The 24,955-nt window shown below is 47.8% G+C and overlaps 1 protein-coding gene across 1 annotated transcript in view; it reads right to left on the reverse strand.

Moving 5' to 3' along the window:
- Positions 1–24,955, reverse strand: part of SORCS2 (sortilin related VPS10 domain containing receptor 2) — a 253,072-nt gene that overhangs the window by 42,819 nt on the left and 185,298 nt on the right. Inside the window, exons 11-16 of the mRNA XM_060253784.1 lie at positions 23,784–23,886; positions 21,653–21,729; positions 19,116–19,207; positions 7,358–7,465; positions 4,270–4,390; positions 98–231 (exon numbers count right to left, since the gene is read on the reverse strand). Of these exons, the coding sequence (XP_060109767.1) occupies positions 98–231; positions 4,270–4,390; positions 7,358–7,465; positions 19,116–19,207; positions 21,653–21,729; positions 23,784–23,886 (635 nt within the window). The remainder of the gene's footprint in view (positions 1–97; positions 232–4,269; positions 4,391–7,357; positions 7,466–19,115; positions 19,208–21,652; positions 21,730–23,783; positions 23,887–24,955) is intronic.

Genomic DNA, 24,955 nt, shown 5'->3' on the forward strand with positions numbered 1-24,955 from the left:
AAACTGCCTCTTTTTAAAGAAATGCAGTGTGTTCAGTATGCCCAGGACTCATCTCAGGGACTTCAGAACCACCACAAAGATCTAGAGAAAGGCTCACCATAAGAAATCAGAATGGCGACACTCACAAACTTTGGAAGTGAGTGCTGACATAAAGCGTCTCCCTTTAATGCACCATGATGAACTCTTCCTCTTCCGAAAACTCCTCTGCTGACCCATGATACAGCGGTCACCCTGAAACATTAAAATATTACCTCTCATGAGTATCAGGAGTATGTGCTTGTGCTACAATGAACTCTACTTTCTGTTCCTACAGCTAACATAGGTTGTAGGTTGGGATACACATTTGTTTCAGAATTATGTTTCAGAATTATTATTTTGACGTTCTTGGAGCACCATTTAGAGACTGCATTTCTCTTTCAAAGTGTTCCCAAGGTAGCATGCAAATAAACGAGACCCCTTCAGAACAGGGGACTCCTACCTCCACTCCCCACTCCTCCACTTGCAGCTGCTGGAATGGCCTTGGGTCAGCCATAGCTCTGGCAGAGGTTGTCCTTGAAAGGACAGCTTCTGGGAGAGCTCTCTCAGCCCCACCCACCTCACAGGGTGTTTGTTGTGGGGGAGGAAGGTAAAGGAGATTGTGAGCCGCTCTGAGACTCTTCAGAGTGGAGGGCGGGATATAAATCCAATATCTTCATCTACCTCACAGGGTGTCTGTTGTGGAGGAGGAAGGTAAAGGAGATTGTGAGCCGCTCTGAGACTCTTCGTAGTGGAGGGCAGGATATAAATGCAATATCTTCATCTACCTCACAGGGTGTCTGTTGTGGGGGAGGAAGGTAAAGGAGATTGTGAGCCGCTCTGAGACTCTTCAGAGTGGAGGGCGGGATATAAATCCAATATCTTCATCTACCTCACAGGGTGTCTGTTGTGGGGGAGGAAGGTAAAGGAGATTGTGAGCCGCTCTGAGACTCTTCAGAGTGGAGGGCGGGATATAAATCCAATATCTTCATCTACCTCACAGGGTGACTGTTGTGGGGGGCGGGAAGGGAAAGGAAATTGTGAGCCACTCTGAGACTCTTCGGAGTGGAGGGCGGGATATAAATCCAATATCTTCATCTACCTCACAGGGTGTCTGTTGTGGGGGAGGAAGGGAAAGGAGATTGTGAGCCGCTCTGAGACTCTTTGGAGTGGAGGACGGGATATAAATCCAATATCTTCATCTACCTCACAGGGTGTCTGTTGTGGGGGAGGAAGGGAAAGGAGATTGTGAGCCGCTCTGAGACTCTTCGGAGTGGAGGGCGGGATATAAATCCAATATCTTCATCTACCTCACAGGGTGTCTGTTGTGGGGGAGGAAGGGAAAGGAGATTGTGAGCCGCTCTGAGACTCTTCGGAGTGGAGGGCGGGATATAAATCCAAAATCTTCATCTACCTCACAGGGTGTCTGTTGTGGGGGGGGGGGGAGGTAAAGTAGATTGTGAGCTGCTCTGAGACTCTTCGGAGTGGAGGGCGGGATATAAATCCAATATCTTCATCTTCTTCATCTTCGACCTGGTGCCCAGGGACACCATGGCACCTGCCAATACCCTTCCTGGTGCCCACCAAGGGGTTTTTGAAGGGGGTGGTAGGGCAAGGCCTTGTGTTTGTTATTGGAGATTTATTTTTTTTAAAATGTTGCTTTTATAGCAGCTGCCACCACAGCACAAGGATCTTCAATGTATGACTGAAGGTAAGCTGGGGAAGCCATAGCCCACCATGTTATGTCAAGAATTTCAAAGGTTTCCACAGGCTGATTTAGGACTATTAAAACAAAATGTCAATTAAAAATCCCAATTAAAAGTCATTAATACAGAGCAAAGATAAAAATCCAATTTTTTAAAAACGCGAAAAACAGAAGTGTGCTGATCAACCACCAAAAGCATTGGAGAACAGCAAAGTTTTTACTTTGTGCTGAAAAGAAAACAGCTTAGGAGTCTCTCGGATCTGTCTAGGATGGGATTTCTGTAAACTGGGTGCCACTGAAAAGCGCCTCTCAGGCTCTCTCCACCCACCACCTGCCTAATCTCTGACAATGGAAGTGTCAGGAGATGACAGGCCTGCTGAGTATACCTCAACATTCAGGCAGTTCTATATGGAAGGAAGAGTTAGTTCTTCAAGGGCCTTGGGAATTCAGCCGAAACCTTCCATTTTAAGTGGTGTTACTGGCAGAGCATTTTTCATCCAATTCAACTTGTCTGAAATGATTTTTCTTCAACACGGATTGCCAGTCACATTAATGAAGGCCTTCCCCACTAATATCCCTATTAGTTCTGGCACGATTTTACAAACAAAGCTGTTCTGAAGGCCGCCCTTGGTTTTGCAGAGCAGGAAAAGGAAGGAAACGGAGAGTGAAAAAAAAGACAAACAGTCCTTAATTATATGTCTCATCATTTGAGACAGAACATTATCACAATCAGGATACATGAAATAAATTACTCCAGATGGATTTGTTTTATTGTCCTCACCTAAAAGTCTTGACAAAATACACCCACACTACAATAACGAACTAACAATAAGGAAAACAACCTTTCCAGCAGACAATTGGAAATAATTCTGAAGATGTATTATACAAGTGTATCATTTAAACACTATCCACAGATAGTTCATAATCTACATTGTAAACAGCTTAGCCATTTATGGGACATTTTCTGTATAGACAGTGTGATGGAACGGCCCGCAAGCCCTGTTCCATCCTGCCCTCCTGGTTTTTTTCCTCGACACCTGGAGAGGTTTTTCTCTCTCTCCGGCAACCTGCCACTGCCACCTGATCTTGATAAGGAACTGCCTGCTGGGAGGATCAAGACTTTCAGATTCCCTTCCAAGTTCTGAGGCCTTGCCTCAGCGTCTCCCACTGCCCAGTGCCTGGTTACCACGGGAACAGTTTACTGCCTTGTGCACCCCTGGAGGAATAGTCATTTACCAACTGCCTGCCTTCCCCGTGGTGCTCCTTTAAAAACAACATGTCCAAGATGGCGAGGTTCTCCAAGAACCACTACCGGCATCCAAAGTTATAAAGTATTTATTTAAAAGAAAATGTCCACAAGCATACTTTTAGCACATCACCAGACTGTGCAATGTTTTCAGAAGAAATAGGTAACACACAAAGCCTCTGTCCCTCTCTCTATAAATGCCCTATCAGATGTTAAAATATAGGACAGTCTCTTTAGCTTAGGGAGTTTCAAATATCTACAGGGTGACCATTATCTTGAAGCTCCCTCCAGCTGTTTAGGCGAGCACATGGTCAATGGCTGCCTTCTCAGTTGAGAGCTTTGTCTGCTCTCATGGGGCGTTTTCGCACTCACCTTCAGCCAGCGCAACCCCCCTCTTCACCGCGCAGGATCTGCGCGGATTTCGCACTAAATGCTGCGGAGCAGCCGGAAGCTCCCGGTGCAAAAGCCGCTCAAACGTAAACCGCCAAAAAGCAGTTTCCGTTTGCGCGGCTTTTGCGACGGGAGTTTCCGGCTCTTCTGGCTGCTCCGCGGCATTTAGTGCGAAATCCGCGCAGATCCTGCGCGGTGAAGAGGGGGGTCGCGCCGGCTGAAGGTGAGTGCGAAAACGCCCATGGACTCAGCACACAAAGAAAGAGAGCTCCTCCTTGCTGCAAGGGTTTTTCTTTATCGTATCTGTTCCTCCACCTACTGACCGGGTTAGGCCAGGTCAGAGAAGTTCTTCCTGAAGTCTTCAGAAATTTCCTTCCTGAAACCTCTCCAGCACTTAACACCTCCAAATCTCTGTTCCCTGCTTTAAGTGGGGGGCTGGGCCATCCAATTGTCTCTAGCTAGACCTATTAGTATCTGTTAAGAGGTAGCTGAGGTGAGCCTGGAAAGCTATTGACTGACTTCTGCCTCCTCCCTTGTTCTCTGCCCAGAGAGAATTTTTTAAAAAACTAAGAGCAAAGATTTTGCTCATTTCAAACCTCCAACGGGGAAAAAAAATGAATTCCTTCACAGGTCAGTTAGTTTTCGATAGAACAAATTTAGATCAGGAGGATGCAGTCCATGATCGATCTTGAGCTAGTCATTAATTCTCTGCTTAATTGGAGAGCAGAGGGGACATATATTCATAGCAGAACAGATGGATAAAAAATGCCTATTTTGCTCAGCAAAAGCATTTTGGGAGGCATTATCTGCCACAAGTGGAAGGGATGAGGCTAGAAGGTTGTGAAATCTTCATCTAGATGTAAGCAATAGACTATCACAATAGTGACTATGATTATGTTATATGAGATTGTACCTGCAGATTTGTCAGATCCCATGATTCGTAGTCTTCATCTGTGCATTCTCGGGGAAAAGATGGCCGGAAGTCTACCTTCACGAGCTCCCAGTCTGAACGGTAACTGATGTGGCCAAAGACTCTAAATAGAAAGATCAAAAGCAAAAACCTTCAAAACAAGTATCCTCTTAATGCAAGAGAGTAATATTAGGTGAAATGCTTTATAATACAATTTACTGGGATAAAGACATAGAGAAAAGGAAAGGTCCCCTGTGCAAGCTCCAGTCATTTCCGACTCTGGGGTGACATTGCTCTCACAACGTTTTCACGGCAGACTTTTTAGGGGCCTTCCCCAGTCATCTACACTTCTCCCCCAGCAAGCTAGGTACTCATTTTACCGACCTCGGAAGGATGGAAGGCTGAGTTAACCTTGAGCCGGCTACCTGAAAACCCAGCTTCCGCCAGGGATCGAACTTAGGTCGTGAGCAGAGCTTAGGACTGCAGCACTGCAGCTTTAGCACTCTGCGCCATGGGGCTCTTCAAAGACATAGAACCACAGTTTAAAGACGCTTCACTTCAACAGTCCAGAGATAATGGCTGGCAGGGTCTAATGAATGAGACTGTGGGAGCTCAAATGTCCCTGTAACCAGACAGGAGCAGAAATCTGTCTGTTTTATCAGGTTAATGTCCGAGTATTCCTCAATGGAGCTATTCTGCTAGCTGAGACTCTGCTGGAGGAACATGTCCCCTCCCTAGCAGAAGGCATCCAAGTTTCATTTTATTTGGTTTACAAGGCCATGTGGCATTTCTATTCACATCTTCTGTTTCCAGAGCCATGTCATTGTTTTAAATGAACTGCAGCGTTGAACCTTGTCACCAGAACCTTTGGCATAGGCTTATAGGAGAGCCAGTTTGGTGTAGTGGTTAAGTGTGCGGACTCTTATCTGGGAGAACCAGGTTTGATTCCCCACTCCTCCACTTGCACCTGCTGGAATGGCCTTGGGTCAGCCATAGCTCTGGCAGAGGTTGTCCTTAAAGGGCAGCTGCTCTGAGAGCCCTCTCCAGCCCCACCCACCTCACAGGGTGTCTGTTGTGGGGGAGGAAGGGAAAGGAGATTGTGAGCCGCTCTGAGACTCTTCGGAGTGGAGGGCGGGATATAAATCCAATATCTTCATCTACCTCACAGGGTGTCTGTTGTGCGGGAGGAAGGTAAAGGAGATTGTGAGCTGCTCTGAGACTCTTCGGAGTGGAGGGCGGGATATAAATCCAATATCTTCATCTACCTCACATGGTGTCTGTTGTGGGGGGGGGGAGGTAAAGGAGATTGTGAGCTGCTCTGAGACTCTTAGGAGTAGAGGGTAGGATATAAATCCAATATCTTCATCTACCTCACAGGGTGTCTGTTGGGGGGGAAGGTAAAGGAGACTGTGAGCCGCTCTGAGACTCTTCGGAGTGGAGGGCGGGATATAAATCCAATATCTTCATCTTCATCTTCTTCTTACAATATTTTATTTTAATTGACGTATTCATTTATATCCCACTTCCCAGTAAACGAGTTCATATCTATCAAACGACCAGTGAAAAGCCCCCAAACCCAGTTAAATTAGTAAAAAAAAACCAATTAGCACCAAAACGTAATGACAATATCATGGTAGCAACAACACGGTTGCAGCATGTTTTCTCTCAAAAGTTGGAGGAAATAAAGCAAATTTATACTTCTTCCCAAATGATGCAACGAGAGCAGCCCCACAAACTGCTTATTCTGCCGCCTCAGGGCATCAGTTTGGTTGTTTTAAGCATCCTGCATCAAAATATCCCAGTTTTAAAGCATTCGTACAAGGCTGGTCCTCTACATTTTGCTGGACTTGACTGTCTGAACACCCACGAAGCTGCCTTATGCTGAATCAAACCATTAGAACATCAACATCAGCACTGCTACTCAGCCTGGCAGTGGCTCTCCACGGCCAAGTCTTTTGAATCATCTCTTCCTTCGTCATTTTACTTGGCCCCACTGAGTCATGGCCCGTCCCCTAGCAGGACAGCTCCTTTCCTTAGCAGCACAGAAGCCATACAACAAGCAGATGAGACTTACTGCTCTGGAAGACACCAATGCCCCACCAGATCCCCCCCCACACACACACATTACACACTTCTGCTTTCATAGATTCAGGTGTTGATCTGAGGCAACAGAACAAAGTTTGAGTCCGGAGGAGGAGGAGAGGAGAAGTTGGTTTTTATACTCCACTTTTCGCTACCCTAAGGAGTCTCAAAGCAGCTTAGAATCTCCCTCCCTTCCTTTCTCCATATCAGACATCTTGTCAGGTAGGTGAGGCTGAGAGAGTTCAGAGAGAATTGTTACTAGTCTAAGGTCACCCCACAGACTTCATACGGAAGAGGAGAGGGGAATCAAACCCAGTTGTCCAGATTAGAGTCCACCACTCTTAACCGCTACACCCCACTGGCTCATGAAGTGCCTGCACATCAAAGCTTATACCCAGAATTAATCTTCATTGGTCTTAAAGGTGCCACTGGACTCAAACTTTGTTCTGTTTTCATAGAGTGTATAGCAGGGAATCCCATTTTCAAAGTTTTATAGTAATCAACAACTTTGGCAATCATAATACCAAAATTCAGCTTTCTAAAATGTCCATGCTGAGTTCTGAAGTCTTCACACAACTTATGAAAGACTCTGGTCATTCATTTGATGCCTGTATTTTAGGGTCAACTCACATGCACAAAGTCCTTGTCATATACTCCCCATATAAGCATCTTTCAACTCTTCCTGGAGAGCCAAGTTTGGTGTAGTAGTTAAGTGCATGGACTCCTATCTGGGAGAACTGGGTTTGATTCCCTACTCCTCCACACACACTTGCTGATGTGACCTTGAGTCAGTCACAAGTTCTCACAGAACTGTTCCTCTCAAGAGCAGTTTCTGTTAGAGCTCTCTCAGCTTCACCTACCTCACAGGGTGAGGTAGTTGTGGGGAGGGGAAGAGAAAAGAGATTGTAAGCCACTCTGAGACTCCTTCGAGTAGTAAAGGGCAGGGTATAAATCCAATCTCTTCTCGTCTTCTATGCAACTTGTATGCCACATACTAAATAATACTTACGTCATGACTAATGTCTCATCGCCGGGTTCACTGAGTAGCCCGTCCACAAAAACTGATGTGCTAGTAAAATTATGAGTGCTCCAAGTTTTACCTTCGTCAACGCTGAACCTATTAAGGAAGCATAGTTATTTTCTATTGACTGCAGATCTGACTCATGTAGAATGGTTTTAACATAATTATTTATCAGCAGCAGAAATTCATTAAGCGACAGGAATTACACAAGCCCAAATAACTGAGTTGCAAATGTTCTGTGACCTTCCCACAAGCTGCTATCATTCACAACCCTTTTTTTGTAGGTATTTAGTAAGGTTTGAATAACAAATGTTATAGGGTTTTTATGTTTTCATTGTACATTTTTATTAATATGACTGGTGTTTTACATTCTAAATTGCCTAGGGCATCTTTTTAGGATTAAAAAGGAGCAAATAAAGGATAAATGAAGGATTGCATTTTCCTACCTGCCAGCTAATCATTATTGCAAAGTTTCCTGATGGCACTTTTGCCTTCAGGATTCAAGCAAATGGCAGTTGGGGCAGGGCTTTCTCAGTGGTGGCTCCTCACTGTGGAATGCCCTCCCACTTAAAAGCTCATCTAGCACCTACTTTACAAGTTTTTAGATGCCAGGTGAAGGGGAGAAAGGAATAGTTCTCTTTGTCCACTTCCCACTGTCTCTAAGTTTTTATATTACTGATTTTAGTTATTTCTTTTTCTATTGATGAGAATGGTATTGTGGGAATTTTGCTAATAATTGTAATTATTTCAAACTAATTGCATGATTTTATTATTCTATTTTTGTTGTCGGATGCTTTGCACAAAATTCTATGGAGTAGCATGATAGAAATATTCTATGTGAATAAATAGCCCCGAATAAAGAGAACTAGCTCTATCTCTCTGGCAATGTATCTTCACAAATCAACTACCAGTTTTCTCAGTCCCAACTGCAAATCTGGAATATTGGGGATCTTTATGTACCATTATAGGACAGCACATCCTACACTATGCACCAAGAATTAAGATGAACAAGACTGCAGGGGAATCAATGAATATTTGGTGATGCAAAGAAAAGCACACAATCAAGTTAATTCACAGTTGATCCTGATCTTGCTAATTCTGTCTTTCCTGGTGCAATATGCATTCAAGCATGGTAAGTATACTGGAGAATACCAGGTTTCCAGACTGGCCCAACTCAAAGGCGAGGGGAGCAAAGACAACCCTTCGACCCTGCCCACAACCTGTTCTTCCACCTTCTATTCTTTATCAAGAGGAACGCTTGAAGCCCCTCTTTAAAAAAAGGGTTATCCTGGTTAAAGCTGATGTTGAATCAGAGTACCTTCACTTATCTTTTAAAATAAATGCTATTTTATGAGAGCCAGTTTGGTGTAGTGGTTAAGTGTGAAGACTCTTATCTGGGAGAACCGGGTTTGATTCCCCACTCCTCCACTTGCACCTGCTGGAATGGCCTTGGGTCAGCCAGAGCTCTCTTATCTGGGAGAACCAGGTTTGATTCCCTACTCCTCCACTTGCAGCTGCTGGAATGGCCTTGGGTTAGCCAGAGCTCTCTTATCTGGGAGAACCGGGTTTGATTCCCCATTGCTCTACTTACAGCTGCTGGAATGGCCTTGGGTTAGCCATAGCTGTCACAGGAGTTGTCCTTTGTAATGTACTGGGAGACGAGACGTGGTGAAGGCATAGGTCTTTATTGGCTAGTACATCACACGCAACTCAGAACACGCGGCCGGGTCCGCTAATATATACATGCCTCCCGGAACATCCCCTTCGCTGGCCAGCCCAATCCTGGCCAGTCAAACTTCCCGCCCTTGGTCAGGATTGGCAGTGGCTTTTCCCGCGCTGCGCACGGCGACCCGAGGGTGGCTCGGGTCGCGCGGCGCTTGCGCTGAGTCCGATACACTACACTCCTCCCCTCCTAGTTTAAACTACATAGTCCTGTAGGTACGCTGGCGTCCTGCGTTCCCGTGTTGATCTCCTCGGGGTTGCCGTTGGTGTGGGGCCCGATCCCAACGTGGGTGGCGCCGTTTCTGGCTGTTGCCGGCCCGGGTCGGGTGCTGGCTCCGGTTCTGGTCCCGCGGCTGCCGGGGCCTCGTACGTGGGTAGCTCCTGTATTGGCGGGGCCCCTTCTGGCGGTTCCGTTGCCGGCGGTTCCCTACTCTCTGCCTCTTCTGCCTCCTCGGGTAGGGTGCGGCGGCGCAGCTGGTCGATGTGCCGCCTCAGCACCTGGCCTCCGGCGGTGGTTACCTCGTATGACCGGGAGCCTGTTACCCTCAGAACCCTTCCCGCCAACCACTCGGGGCCGCTTGCGAAGTTTTTCGCATACACTGGGTCGCCCGGAAAGAATCCTCTCACTGCTTCCCGGACCTCGGGGGACCCGCGGACATCCGGCGCCCGGTCCGGGTGTAGCCTATCAAGACGAGTGGTCAGTTTCCTCCCCATGAGCAGTTCTGCGGGGCTGAAACCGGTTACAGGGTTTGGGGTGATCCTGTTGTGGAACAGGAATGCTGAGAGGCGGTGGTCCCAATCCCCATGTACTATACGGCCAAGGGCCTCTTTGGTGGTCCGCACCATTCGCTCCGCCTGGCCGTTGGTGGCTGGATGGAATGGGGCGGACCTTATGTGCCTTATGAGGTACCGGTCGGTGAACTCCCGGAATTCCCGGGAGGTGAATGCCGTGCCGTTGTCCGTCACCAGGGTGTCAGGGATCCCGTGTGTGCAGAGGACCCTTCTGAGCGCCCTGACTGCTGCTGCGGTGGAGGTCGAGGCCACCGGGATTACCTCTAGCCATTTTGTATATGCGTCCACAAGTATAAAGAAGATCTGGCCCTGATACGGCCCCGCGAAATCCACATGGAGGCGGGACCACGGCCGCCCGTTCGACTCCCACCTGTGGACCGGGGCGGACGGCGGATTGGGTCTGGACTCCTGGCATGGTTGGCACCTTCTTACCCACCCCTCTATTTCCTCATCCATGCCCGGCCACCACACGTAGCTCCGGGCCAGGGCTTTCATTCTCACGATGCCCGGGTGGGTCTCGTGGAGATCCTCCAATACCTGTCTGCGCAGGGGGGGGGGCACCACCACCCGGCTCCCCCAGAGTATGCACCCCTTGTGTGTCGATAGCTCGTCCTTCCTGGACGCGAACGGCCGAAATGCTTCTTCCACCTTGCCCGAGGGCCACCCCCTTCCCACCCAGTCCCTGACCCGTGCGAGGATGCGGTCTCTCCCAGTCGCCCGAGCCACCTCGTCCGCGTGCAGTGGGCGCTCGGGGAGCGACTCAATGAGCATCACCCCGTGTGCCGGGGCGGGATCTGGGTCCGTTGTGGGTAGCGGCAGGCGGCTGAGGGCATCTGCGTGACCCATTGCTTTACCGGGGCGGTGTATCAGAGCGTAAGTGTATGAATTCAGGAACTGGTTCCACCTTAAAACCCTCTGAGACAGAATCTGGGGGGTCTGACGATCGGGGGCTAGGAGGCCGAGGAGCGGCTTGTGGTCAGTGGCGATGGTGAAACGCCTACCGTAGAGGTAGTCATTGAACTTTTGCACCCCCGCCACGATCGCCAGGGCCTCCTTATCGATCTGGGCGTAGTTCCGCTCGGCAGGGGACAGAGTCCGGGAGTAGTAAGCGATCGGCGCCTCTCTCCCGTCCGGGAGTTGGTGCCCTAAGACCGCTCCTACTCCGTAGGGGGAGGCGTCGCAAGCCAGGATCAGGGGTAGGTTTTCATCGTAGTGATGAAGTACCGCGTTAGAGACCAAGAGGTCTTTCACTGCCTGGAACGCCGCGGCTTGGCGTTTACCCCAGACCCACGGGGCCTGTTTATCTAACAAGCGGTGCAACGGTTCCGCCACGGCGGCTTTGTGTGGCAGGAATGCATGATAAAAGTTCAATAATCCTAAAAAACTCTGTAGTTCTGCCTTGCATTTGGGGGCAGGGGCCTGGACTATGGCCCTGGTCTTGTCCGCCGTCGGGTGAATTCCAGCCGCGTCCACGGCGAACCCCAGGAACTCCACTCGCGGAACACCCAACAAACATTTCTCCTTTTTGACTCGCAGCCCCGCCGCTTGGAACCGTCTGAGGACCTCTCGCAGGCGGCAGCTGAACTCTCCTTCGGTGGGGGCGGCGATTAAAACGTCGTCAAAGAAGGGTTGAACTCCGGGGATCCCTTTCAAGAGAGAGTCCATTATGCTCTGGAATATCCCCGGAGCTACACTGACCCCGAACTGCAGCCGTTTAACCCTGAACGCGCCCCTGTGGGTCACGATCGTCTGCGCCTCCGCTGTCTTAGCGTCGACCGGCAGTTGCTGGTATGCTTGTGCTAAGTCCAGCTTTCCAAAAACCCTCGCCCCGGCTAGTGCTGCTAGGACGTGGCTAACCACCGGGACTGGGTAGGGGTTGTCTTGCAGCGCCTTATTGATCGTGCACTTGTAGTCGGCGCAGATCCTAACCTCCCCGTTGGGTTTGACTGGCGTTACTATGGGGGTCTCCCATTCCGCATACGTTACAGGTTCTAGGACGCCCTGGGCTGTTAGGCGGTCCAGTTCTGCCTCTATTTTAGGCTTAAGGGCGAACGGGACGCGCCTCGCTTTAAGCCTTATGGGCCTGACCATTGGGTCTATCGGTAAGGTGATGGGCGGACCCTTGTAGCTCCCCAAGGACCCGTCGAAGACCTCGGGGAACTCCCGGCAGACCCCGTCGAAATTGCTGGCCTGCAATTGGTCCACCCCCACCAGCTGGATCCCCAGTGGATTGAACCACGCCAACCCGAGAAGTGTGGTCAGTTGGCGCTTGACCACTAGGATGTCTAGGGGCCCCCTAAAACCCCCTCTTTCTACATGCACCCGGGCCCACCCCACGATGTGTACTGGGTTCTTCTGAAAGTCCCTCAGTACGAAGTCCGCTGGCCTCGTTTGGATGCGGCGGCGGGGACATAGTTTCTTGAGGGTTTCCTCCGAAATGATAGAGATGGAGGAACCCGAGTCTACTTCCATGATGCAGGGGGCGCCCTCGATTAGGACCGACATTTTGACCTTGTCTGGGGCCGAGAGGGGCAAGTTCAATACCTGCAGACTGGTGGATGCCGTCGTGTGTGTGTCCAGGGAGTCGTGATGCGCTGACGGTTGGCGGCGGCTGTTCTTGGCCCGGCAATCCCGGGCGATGTGGCCTGTCTTTCCGCAGCTGCGGCAGTCCAGGTTGCGGTACGGGCAGTCCCGTCGCTCGTGGGGGTCGCCGCAGCTGGCGCACCTGGAACCGGTGGTGGCGGTGGCCCTCTCCGTCGCTCGTTGTCTCGCGGGGGCCCGTGTGTCCGTTCTCTGAGGCCTCCGGAGCTGAAACGCTTCTTCCTCTGCTCGGTCTTCCAGCTCTGTTTCCCCTTGGTGGACTGCTTCGCCGCGTGGCTGGCCGAACGCCTTGGTGGCCCTCTCGAACGCCGTCGCCTCGTTGAAGGCTTGTTGTAGCGTGAGCTCCTCCTTAGCGAAGAGCTTCTGCTGCAGTCGTTCGTCTCGGAGGCCCCAGACGAAACGGTCCCTCAGGGCTTCGTCCCTTTTGTCAAAATTGCAGTTCCCGGCGATCTGTCGCAGGGCCGCCAGGTAGACCGCCGCTGTCTCCCCCGACTTTTGGTCCCTCTTGTGGAAGAGGAATCGGCGGGCGACGATGGACGGTTGGGGCGAAAAGTGGCCCGTGAGGAGTCTCACGACTTCCCGGTAGGTCCTCTCGGTCAGCTTAGCTGGAGCGGAGAGGCCTCTTGCGATCTCGAAAGTTTCTTCTCCACAGACGCTCAGCAGGACGTCTCTCCTCCTGTCGTCATCTTCGATCAGGTTCGCCCGCAGGTAGCACTCGACCCTTTCTGTGTAGGTCTCCCATCTCTCGGGGTGCTCCGGGTTGAATTCCGCAAGATGGCCCGTCGTTACTGTAGAGTTCGCCATGGTGGCGGCGGGCTGTGCGATCCTGCGGTCTCACGCCTTCCTCGTCTCCGGCCCGGTCAGGTTCCCCTCGGGGCGGCCGGACCTATCTACATCCCATCCTCGTCGCCAGTGTAATGTACTGGGAGACGAGACGTGGTGAAGGCATAGGTCTTTATTGGCTAGTACATCACACGCAACTCAGAACACGCGGCCGGGTCCGCTAATATATACATGCCTCCCGGAACATCCCCTTCGCTGGCCAGCCCAATCCTGGCCAGTCAAACTTCCCGCCCTTGGTCAGGATTGGCAGTGGCTTTTCCCGCGCTGCGCACGGCGACCCGAGGGTGGCTCGGGTCGCGCGGCGCTTGCGCTGAGTCCGATACACTACATCCTTGAAAGGACAGCTGCTGTGAGAGCCCTCTTAGCCCCACCCACCTCACAGGGTGTCTGTTGTGGGGGGAGAAGATATAGGAGATTGTAAGCCGCTTTGAGTCTCTGATTCAGAGAGAAGGGCAGGATATAAATCTGCAATTCTTCTTCTTCTGTTCCTTTCTCCCCTTTAAATACCCTGCCTTGCTGGCAAGTCATTTTAGCTCAAAGACAATTTGTTTCAAAGTTGCTTGAACCACTACTGATCTTGAAAAATCTATCTTGAATCTTGAGATGGAAGTTCTAATGCTGGGAACTGATAGCACCACTAGTCCCTGGGAGTCCCATGGAGAGAGATCCAGATGGGCAGCTGTGTTAGTCTGCCTGTAGCAATAGAACAGAGCAAGGGCCTCAGGAGTACCTTTAAGACGAACAAAACTTTGCGGCAAGTAATAAGTATCTGAAGAAGTGAGCAATGATTCACAAAAGTTCACCCCCTGCCACAAATTCCGTTAAGTCTTTAAGGTACTACTGGACTCTTGCTCTTTTTTTTCTGGGAACCCCAAGCACTACTGGCTTTATTCCCACCTTTTGTATTAGAAGTGCATTTTAAAAAGGAAGCTATGTTATCCCCATGTAAAAAGTCTATTTTATTTTTTTAAACCCTCTTATGGGAACTCTTGTACATGGGAGCCACTCGCCCTTAGGAAAACATACACCATGTGAACTCCTGCCATAAACTGCCGTCCTTTCTCCCAGGAAAGCTGGTGGTGGTGATCAGCTGACCGAAGGCTAGAACAGCCAGAGCACTGAACCTGTTATTTACAATTGACCAGGCTAGAGCTTAGATGCTGGCAAAAGACACTCCAAGCTTCTGCCTCTACATCGCACTGAAATCTGTTGGAAACTATTGGGATTTGTAGTGAATGTGCCACAAGACCTCTCATCTCATAAAGGCTGTCTTATTGCAATTATATATTTTTACTAAGTCCTTGATTTTAAACATACAGAGGTATCAAAACCCATCAATACTTCATCTCTTTCAACGGCACCATTTATCTTCAGTATACAATAAAGACAAACTATTGTTATAAACTGAATTAAAATCCGATAAGTTACCTGAATTATCTATAAAATCTGGAGTATTGTAAAATCTCTTATTTTCTGTCTCATTGTCTTTTAAAACATGTATGGAACGTTTTAAAAATTGTATCGAATTCATTACTTCCCACAAGCCATATTTTTCTTTTAAATGCCTGCCAAATGTTTCCAAACAATTATTTGATAATTATGAAAAGACACTTTAGGCCTCAAACCAATCATTTTTTAACCTAAATTATTATTCTTAATAAACTCAAATAGTTCACAAAAATCTTCCAAACCTTCCATTTAACTATCAGTTTATTGCACAGCAATTCAAATATTTATTTAGTAGTCAATAGCAATGTTCCCTCTAAGCTGCAGAGTCTTGTGATCAAAAATTCTACTTTGTGAGCTACAGGGGTTAAAGTTGTCAGTACTGGCATTAAAGTTGTGAGCTGCTGCATAAATTATTGTGCTCCGGGCCCATTTTTCCTGAGCTAAGACAGGCTAAAAAGCTGTGAGCTAGCTCACGCTAACTCAGCTTAGAGGGAACACTGGTCAATAGCTGTATACATTTTATGTCTTCATAAAAAAGATGTCCTCTAGATTTAAGTGACTTGATTGTAGTGTAAATATTAACTGATGTGATGTTGCTAATGTTGCATATACTCTTGTTTTGACATTATTTCCTTAAAATTTAATCAATAAATTCTTTGTTTCAGAAGAGAAATGGCTGAAGCAGAAAAATCAAAGCAGAAATGTAGACAATATAGTTAGGGATATCTGAAGTATGGATTGATAGCAGTATCAAAAAACCAGCAGCTGCCAATGTGCTTAACAGGTGAAAAGGTCTTTTCTAGAGAGGCAATGAAGTCTTCCAGACTGATGGAATGTCCTGGCAGTGGCAAGGTGTGCAAAAACTTTTTCCCAGTTGCTTTGTGAGGAATTTCAGAAGTGGTCAGCACTGTCAAGCATGTTTTGCAGCACCTCATGACAAAACCCTGATGGTCTGTGTGCATCAGACAACATTTCCTTGTCAACTATTAAGTCTGGAAAGCCACATGAAGAACTCACCCTATCAGTAGTGAGATACTGTTTTGCAGTAGCTGCAGGGGACGGTGGTAGGGATAAACTGATGTTTCGGTAGGGGAGTGCACCCCACTTTAGCTAGAGTCTTGACTCTTACGTACTTCAAATGCTAAAATGTGCCCATTATTGCCTGCTGGGTGTGACTAAAGTATGCACAGTTCCACATTCTGTAACTGGTTTCCCCCCCACCAGGGCAATCTGTAATAAACATCTATAGAGTTATTTTAAATTAGTATTTGCTCAGCAAACACAAAAGAATCTATTAATTTCTGTTGTTGGCCAGTGTTATTTATTTCCTAATATGTTCCTGCCTGGGACCTTTGTCCTCCAACACTATTATTGAGTCTCCCCTTCATACTCAAATTATCTTTTCTTCTTTAACAAACCCTCCTTCAAAACATGCATTTTCACTGGTCTTCAGGTTAACCCTTCAACTGAAATGAAGGTAAGACAGAACCGTGTTTCTGTTTCCCAATAGCCATCCTTTTCCTCATTATTCCTCACTACTGGCAGAATTTAGAGTGCAAACTCTTTGAAGTAGAAACCTGCCTTTCTGCTTATACTGGGACCTGGTGAGTTCTGGGTACATTAATGGCATGCTGGATAACGCAGAGCCCTCTCTCAAAACCTAGGTCACACAAACACAGCCTCCGGACAGGGCTGACACAGTACTGACAAACTTGCTGTTTCCTTATCCGTCTTCTGAAGTATGTTGTGTGACTCAAAAGCATGAAAATTTTCTACTCCCAACATAAAATCAGATGGCCAGAAGGGATTGCCTAATTACCAGATCGCTATCTGTTGCCCATGAATTCTCCATGACTCAACCTGATGCAGATGAAACCATGTGATCCAGAACACAATGCACCCAAGCAGAGGCTGGTGACAAACCAGAACTCAAGAAACAGATCATCCTTTATAATAAACCCCTTTCATCTTGGCAAATCTAAACTCCCTCATTGGTTGGGACTGGGTGGGACTGTGGTGCATCGACCTTTGTCCCATCAAACTATCAGTCAAGAGTACTTGCATGCCATTGGTTGACTCCACTCCTCTCTCCTGCATGAGTGGCTGTTGCTAGCCAGCAAAGCTGATTCTGTCAGTAAAAGACAACCAACCTTAGTTCTGGCAGTTACCGGTTCTCCCTATTCTCCCATTGACTGAGCTGTCTGTAGCACTGATTCACAGAGGAGAGAAAAAAAACCTTCCCTCAATTGGCTGAGGGAGGGAGGAGAAGGGCTTCCCTTGATTGGCTGAGAACTCCTCCCTATCCTTCTCTGGAAAGGGGAAAAAATGGTGTCCGTGGCAACAGACCAGATATAGAGAGAGCGATACAGAGGGAAAGCAAGACACAGAAAGAGACTGAAGTCCTGTGCTTAACATCAATAACCTTATCCAGGGCTTTTTTTGTAGGAAAAGCTCAGCAGGAACTAATTTGCACATCAGGCCACACCCTTTGATGTCACCATTGTTTAACACAGGGATGTTTGTAGGAAAAGCCCAGCAGGAACTCCTTTGCATATTAGGCCACCCCCTTGATGCCAAGCCAGCCACAACTGTGTTCCTGTGCGTTCCTGCCCCCCCAAAAGCCCTGACTTATCAGAGACAGACTGTTGATCTGAAAAGTATCACTAAAGGCCCCTGAGGCAGAACTCATTGGGGCCAGTCCTGACTATGGCTGCCAGTTTCAGGTTGGTGGAAAATTCCTGGAGATTCTGTGGTGGAGTCTGAGGAGGGCATAGGAATTAAGGCTTCAGAGCAGGGTCTGCCAGACTCAGGTTCTTGCTGTGGAAGCTGATGGGGTGATTTCAGACCAGTAACAGACTTCCAGCCTAACCTACCTCACAGGGTTGTTGTGCAGATCAAAGGGAGGAGAGGAGAATGATGTAAGCTGCTTTGGTTCCCCCTCACTGTGGAGAAATACTGTCCTTTTCCTATGTAGAGGCTGCTGGGAGGGGAAAGGTGATGGAAAGCTGAAGTCAGAGGGGCAGATAAAGGGAAGGAGATAGGGTTTTCAACTCCAGATTAGGAAATTCTTGGAGATTTAAGGGGTGCAACCTGGAGAGGGTGGGATTTGAGGAGGAGTGGGATCTCCACTAGGTACAATCCTGGGGAACCAATGTTGCCAATCTTCAGGTGAGGGCTGGAGATCACTCAGATTACAACTGCTCTCCAGATAGCAGAAATCATCTCCCCATGAGGTAGGGGGTGGGTGAATGCCTTCACTTGTGGGGGGGGGGGACAGCAAGGGTGTGGGGGCACTCACGCAGAGCCTCTTTCTAGAGCCCGATGTATTTTTCTTTTCAATCGGTCTTATTCCTTCTTCTAAAATAAAAATGTGACTTATGCAACTAAGGTCAGGAACAAAAGGAAACAAAAACAACCCTACCTCTGCTACTTTACCCAAGGAATATAATTATTCACAAGCACAATCTATGGGCTTTTCCGCATTCTCATTTCCTCACATGTAAGTTCCTGTTTCTTTGTTGATGTTTCCTATTCCACATGTGTTTTGCTCCCTCTAGTGGTCAATTTGATATTATACCAGGTTTACACCTGGATATTACACCTGGATAGCCCAGGCAAGCCCAATCTCATCAGATTTCAGAAGCTAAGCAGGGTCAACTCTGGCAAGTACTTGGATGGGAGACCTCCTTAGAATACCAGAGCTGGGAGGCAGGGGCAGGCTTTATTCAGTCACCTCTCTGAATGTCACCATGACTTCTAGGTGCACACCCACACTTACACCCACATGAATATAAAATACAAAAAAAACCCCTTTAAAAATGAAAATAAAAAAAATATTATACCATTTTTTGTCTGGCATAAAAACCTGCAGGGAGATATGCTAGACGTAAACAGGTGTAATACTGAATCAACCACTAGAGGGAGCAAAAGACATATGGAACAGAAAACACCCCCCCCCCCCCAAGAAACAGGAATTTAGAAGCGAGGAAAACAGGAATGTAGAAAAGCCCTTGGAGGTGACAGCCTCAGGCAATCTGTACCCATCAGCTGCTTCTGGCAGTCTCCAATGCCCCAGAGGAAGGGGGCTAAGAAAAAAATCCATCCTCCTTACCTATCTTGTGCATTCTGATCTTAATGATATTCATGGGCACTCTGATGCTTATAATCGCATCACCATAATCAAATTTCTATTTTATATTATGCTGAGCAAATATTAGCTTAACAAAACAACTCTTTATAAATTTCCTTTTTCTTGGAAGGGAAAAACTAATTTCAATTGCTGGAATAAACTTCATCCTCAACAAGATAGCAGCTATATGACGTTAAACGTTAGAATTACTTGAGTATTTTCAGTGGAATAGAAGTGTCCTTGATGGCCACAATCACTCCACCATGATCCAGGTACAAGATGTGATGCTCCTCTTCAAACACCTAGAAACCAGAGGAACAAAACTCACATATTACTACATTGATTCGCTTGACCATTCCACTACAAGGCTTATACTGAAACATGCAGACGGAGCCAAAAAGCACTGGGGTTATTATGAATTTCCTTCCAATGCATACATTCTGTGCAGCTTTTAGGGATGGGTTTGGGAAAGGGACTTGTAAATTGAACCAAATAAATAAATACAATATCTACACACAGAAGTACTTCAATTAATTTTACTCAATCAATTCATTTTGTCTAGTAATCCATTAAGTTTATTTATGTGGATTTTTAGTCATTTGCAGATTTCTGCTCACAGCAGATTTCAGTATACTCTTAACAGAACATCCTATATTCAGTATATTCTATCACACAAAATAGTATCGAAGTTCGCAACAGACAAATAGACGAGGCTGGCATGACCACTTCTGGCACCCGAGGCCAGCTCGTCCTTCCCTCGCCATGGCAGCATGAAGCTGCCACCCACCCTCCTCGTCCCCGTCTCTTCCACAGTGAGTTGCCACCTCATGAGGCAGTGAACAGAGGCAGCATGAGAGCACTGCCTTCCTCCCCTCCACAAACTCCCCGGAGATAGCACCCACGCTCCTTGCCCCCCTTGCTGGAGGTGTGTCGTAGCAGTGCCCACCCCCCACTCCTACCAGAGCCATGGTTGGTAGCACCCCCCTCTTCTTCCTCCTAATCCCCTCTCCTCAGGGCAGGGCAGGAAGCTGCTGCCTGCCCAGCTCTACTCCAGCGTGGCAGCAAAGGGAAGGCGGGCGGGAAACAGCCAGGCTCCCTGAAGCCACCCATTAGGACCAGGGACTCCCCATGGGCTCTGCTTGTCACAGCAGATCCAGTTATCAGGGCTGGTTGGGACTGCTCTACACCTCTTCAAGGCAGCCCTGACCTGGATATCTCAGGCTAGCCTGATTTGGTCAGATCTTGGCCCTCACAAGTCTGGCTCACCACACAGTGGTGCACAGCGCTAAGAGAACTTCTGGCTGCCAGACAATCTTAGGTTCTCCTGGCTATACTACACACATGGCTGTACAATAACTATTAATTTTGCCTCTGGCACCCCACAAGGTTCCCTAGCGGGCAGGCCACTCTACAAATAGCCCCCCCATCTTACTTTACATTCTTTCTCATCTGTTCTCACCAGCTCCTCTCCTCCACCAACTCCAAGGAGAACTCCCACCCAAATCCCTTCCCCAAGGCATGCCTTTCCTCTTCAGTCCGTCTGTCTGTCAGTCACAAGACGAGCTTCTTTGGTCAATGACACAGTCGAGAGGGTCTCTCCCTGTGATCTTAGTTCCCAGGCAGGAATGTGCAGAAGAAGATAGTCCTAGATACCCTGGTCCCAAGCTATGTATGCCTTTTAAAGGTCACAAACAACACCATGAATCACGCTCGGGAATGGATCAGAAGCCAGTATAACTGCTTTAGGATTGGGATCATGTGATCCCAGCAACAGGCCCCAATCAGCAGTCTAATCACTCTGCACTAGCTGCAGCTTCTGAACATTCTTCAAGGGTCGCCCAAAGTAGAGTGCATTGCAATAAAAATACTTTGGCCGGGTGTCTGAAGGAGAGTAAAAAAAATGTAGGCGCTAAGCAAACCTCAAGGGGGAAGGCCTGCAAACAGTGAGGTGCCACCACTGAAAAAGCCCTGCCTTTGATTGCCACCAGCCTCCCCGCAGAAAGCTCATTTTTATCTTCACAGCTACTCTATAAAGTAGGCTGAACAGAGGGAGAGCAGGATTAGACCCCAGTCATCCAGGGAGCTTGAAGTTTTGAACCCAGGTCTCCTGCATGTAGCATGACTCGCTAACCACTTAGTCGCACTACCTTTTGCTGACACTGAGTTTCAGATACAGAAAGGCAGGCCTGCCAGGAGTAGAACATGAGGCATGCTGGCCCTCCCACCTGAGCTTCAGAGCACACAGGATTCTTCTGCTAACCTTTCCCCCCTAGATCTCTAGTCAAGTGACTGCTTCTTCAGGTACAGCGATTAGTATAAAGGATACTAATTAATATAAACAATGCTAAAAGCCCCAGTTCCTTTTAAAAACAGGTCTCCCTGGGGTACGCAACATTGCCATGAGGCATAAAAATCAAAATAAATTATATAAAAATATCAGATATGCATGCAATTGAATGCAACCAGAGTTCTCCCCTTTCATCTGAAATGGCTCCCAGTGATTCTGATCATGTTTTTAGTTAACTCTGGCAGGCAACAGAAAACTCTTCCCCCTTAATTTAACACATGGCATGGATTTAAGAAAATCTAAACTATTTATGAATTGTACATGGTACAAAAACCTACCTGCCCAAGAAGATATTTTGGATGGTAGGATCTCTTTTAATTAAGTACATGGACACGACTGACAAAACGGTTCTCTGTTGTGCTTAAGTTTCTCATATCAATTACCATCTCTATTCCCTTACCTGTCTCCAGGTTTTGCCACAATCAGACGTTACATACATTTCTTCTTTATACTCAACAAGCTGGGAACCCAGATTTCCTGAAGGCAGAACAGGTACTGGTTACTAGGCAGTTGGGTGTTTGTGGTCAGGTCTATAACAACAACAACAACAACAACAACTGTATGGCAGTGTGTGCACTATAACCAGGAGATCCTATGAGTGTCTGGCAGCCCGAAGTTCTAGCTGTTTTAGTGTTATGCACCACTAGGTAGCAAGCTAGACTTTATTTCTTTTAAGGCAAGAGACATTTCAGAGATGGTTTTGTTGTTTCTTTACTATGTGTGACAGCCATGGTGCTCCTTGGAGGTCGCCCTTCCAAGTATGGTTGACCCTTCTCTCTCTCTCGGCTTGGCTTCGCAAACAAAGATTTAAGAAGGGTGCAGTAGTCCACGTCTGCTGCAGGCTCGCTGGTGGCTGACAAGACCAATGCGGGACAGGCAGGTCCAGCCACAGTGGCTGCAGGGAAAAGTCTGATTTGGGGTTGGTGCTGTAGCAGTGCGATTCTTCCTCAATCTCCTTTTGTCCTCAAGACCAGCTATGCTTGCGTTCTCAAAGGAAGAGACAGCCTGGTGGATGGTGTGCCTCCATGCTTTGCGATCTGAGGCTAGGTCAGACCACTGGTGATGGTTGATGCGACAGGTGCCAAGGGATTTCTTGACCCTTCTAAGCCTCTGAGATCTGACAAGATTGGCTCGTCTGGGCTCTCCAAGTCAGGAGTTGGGTCCATCATCATACCCAGATGAGAGACTTCCTTGCTAAGACTAGAATTGATTCCACTGCTGCTCTAGGTTTTCAGCAATCCCAACTCCACATCCCACTCATGCACCAAGCAGTCCCAAATGATTGTGTGGAAGGAGTTTAAGCCTGCCATGCTGAAGAACCCCACGCTTGAGAGGAGATGGATGGAGCATAGCGGCAGGGTCTCAGTTAATTACTCCCAGCATTCCACAATTAAGAAGGATACATCTGCCCATCAGTCTCTGACTGTGACATATTTATTTCCTGTACTATGTTTCCCCCAGGAATGAAACTCATTCAAACGGTGACCATATAAACTAAGATTGTTATTCCAGTTTGGCCCTTGCATATGCCAAACATCTTTAATTGGATGTATGCTAATTTTCTGCTCACCCTCTACCTTTGTGTATGGACAGGTAACATCTATTTCAGTGTATCTGGGGAAGTGTATGTGCCTATAGAAGCTCATAATTTGAGTAGAACTTTGTTGGCCTTAAACTCTGCTGTGCTGCAGAACTGTAAGACTTAAAAGGGACTTGAATGCAGCGGGTGGTCTATCTTTCACTGTCAAGCTTTTTAAAAATTTATTCTCTATCTGTACAGCCTACTTTTCTCACCTTCACTCAGATCCAAGGTGGATTATCCTTGCTAGATGCCCGCCCAACTTCTTCTGTTCAGACCTGCTCTTATACCTACTTCCTAATGTTTATCCTTAATTTATCCTTCTGTAATTCCCAATCATTTTCTTCTTCACATATCCTTAGTGCCAGGACAATCAAATTAACTCTCCCTTCTTTTCAATACGATCACTTAAATGTCTGCTGAACATGTTCCTTTGATTATATTTTGCCGGCTAATTAGTGGGTCTGCAGCAGCAGGAAGGATTCAGTGGAAATTCAGCTTGGATCCAACCTAGGCTTGCCAGCCCCCAAAGTCTGGGCCAGGGATCCCCTGGTTTTGCAGATTCCTCCCCACCACCAGCCAGCTGGCCGGCAAGGGGAAGCCCCCCCCCCATAGCCATGATGTTCCTTTTTGATCTTTAAAAGCTTGCAGACTGCTTGTGTTTTGGAATGTGTGTGTGCCTTTAAATCTCAGCAAGACTAAAGCTGTGGGCGGGGAGGTGGGGGAGAACAGTCAGGGCCGTGTGGCTCTCCCCAGTGAGAGTGTGAAGACTATGAGAGAGGAAGAGAGTACAGTCCCTCCGTTTCACATTCATTTCAGAACTGGTGTGCACATTACAATAGATAGTAAAGAGTTAATTAGAACCTGATTATGGGATGGGGGAAAACTACAAATATATTGTACTTGATATACAATATCAATAAACCCCAGAAAACAGAGCATGGTTGTTTACCTGCCCCCATTATGAGTCCTGGTGCTGTGTCCTTGGTATGGACCATTCCTGACACGTAGGGATTGTCTGGCCAGCGGAGATGAAGGTGAAGGTGGCAGTCAGGCTACAAAGATTACAAAGAGAAGTCTTTGTTTTGAGCGGAATGACAGGAATGCCTCACTGTGTTAAAACAGCCATGGGAGGGTGGAGGGAGTCAATGACAGCTCTCATGTGGAAAGAGCAGGGTGATGGCAGATTACTACCACACTGTGAAGTGATGCTGTTTGTGCGACGTGGCAGACACTACGAGGCATGTTATAGTCAGGCACGGGAGTCCTCAGCCTTTCTCAGCATGTGGGCACCTCCGGGATTCTGACAGTGTGGTGGGTGGGGCCACAAACAACTGCCACAGAGCAACTGCTGCAGGAGGTGCAGCCAGCCACAAAATGGCTGACACAGTGGAGATCCTTCTGCTGTGCTGGCAGCAGCTGCCAAAGCAACGTTTTAAAAAATATGCACAGCCAATCAACTCGCCAATCAGAAGCTGCTCCCGGCCCTGCCCACCATCTAAAACCACTCGGCAGGCACCAAGCTGAGGACCCCTGGTCAAGCATCTGCAAGAACGTCTCCACTGAGAAGTTTGGGTGGTTTTGAAAAAGCTGAATGCTGACCTACCCACCCTTGGCTGCATTACTGTGAAACCAAAACTGACATGCAAGACTGTTGGGGGGGGGGGGGCACGGTCTCAACACCATCGCCACCACCCATTTAATCACAATGGGAAAGATATTTCAAGACTCTTTTGGAGCACTCGCCAAACCCATCTAATACAGAATCCGGTCCATAGTTCCATTCTTCCTACCCTGAACGCTCTCATATGTGTCCCATATATCCAATGACCACGCTTAGACATCCCATAATTTTAATTTCCTCTTCCAACCTATGAAATTATCATGATGCTTATAATCCAAGTGGGCATTATCAGAAGATTGGGCTGAAAGACAATTCTGGTCACCACTCCTCAAAAAAGATACTATAGCATTGGAAAAAGTGCAGAAAAGGGCAAGTAGAACGATTAAAGGGATAGAACACTTTCCCTATGAAGAAGGGTTAAAACACTTGGGGCTCTTTAGCTTGGAGAAGCATCTACTGAGGGGTGACTTTACAAGATTATTCATGGGATAGAGAAGGCA

This window comes from Heteronotia binoei, chromosome 14, assembly GCF_032191835.1.
Source record: "Heteronotia binoei isolate CCM8104 ecotype False Entrance Well chromosome 14, APGP_CSIRO_Hbin_v1, whole genome shotgun sequence".
Taxonomy (NCBI): domain Eukaryota; kingdom Metazoa; phylum Chordata; class Lepidosauria; order Squamata; family Gekkonidae; genus Heteronotia; species Heteronotia binoei.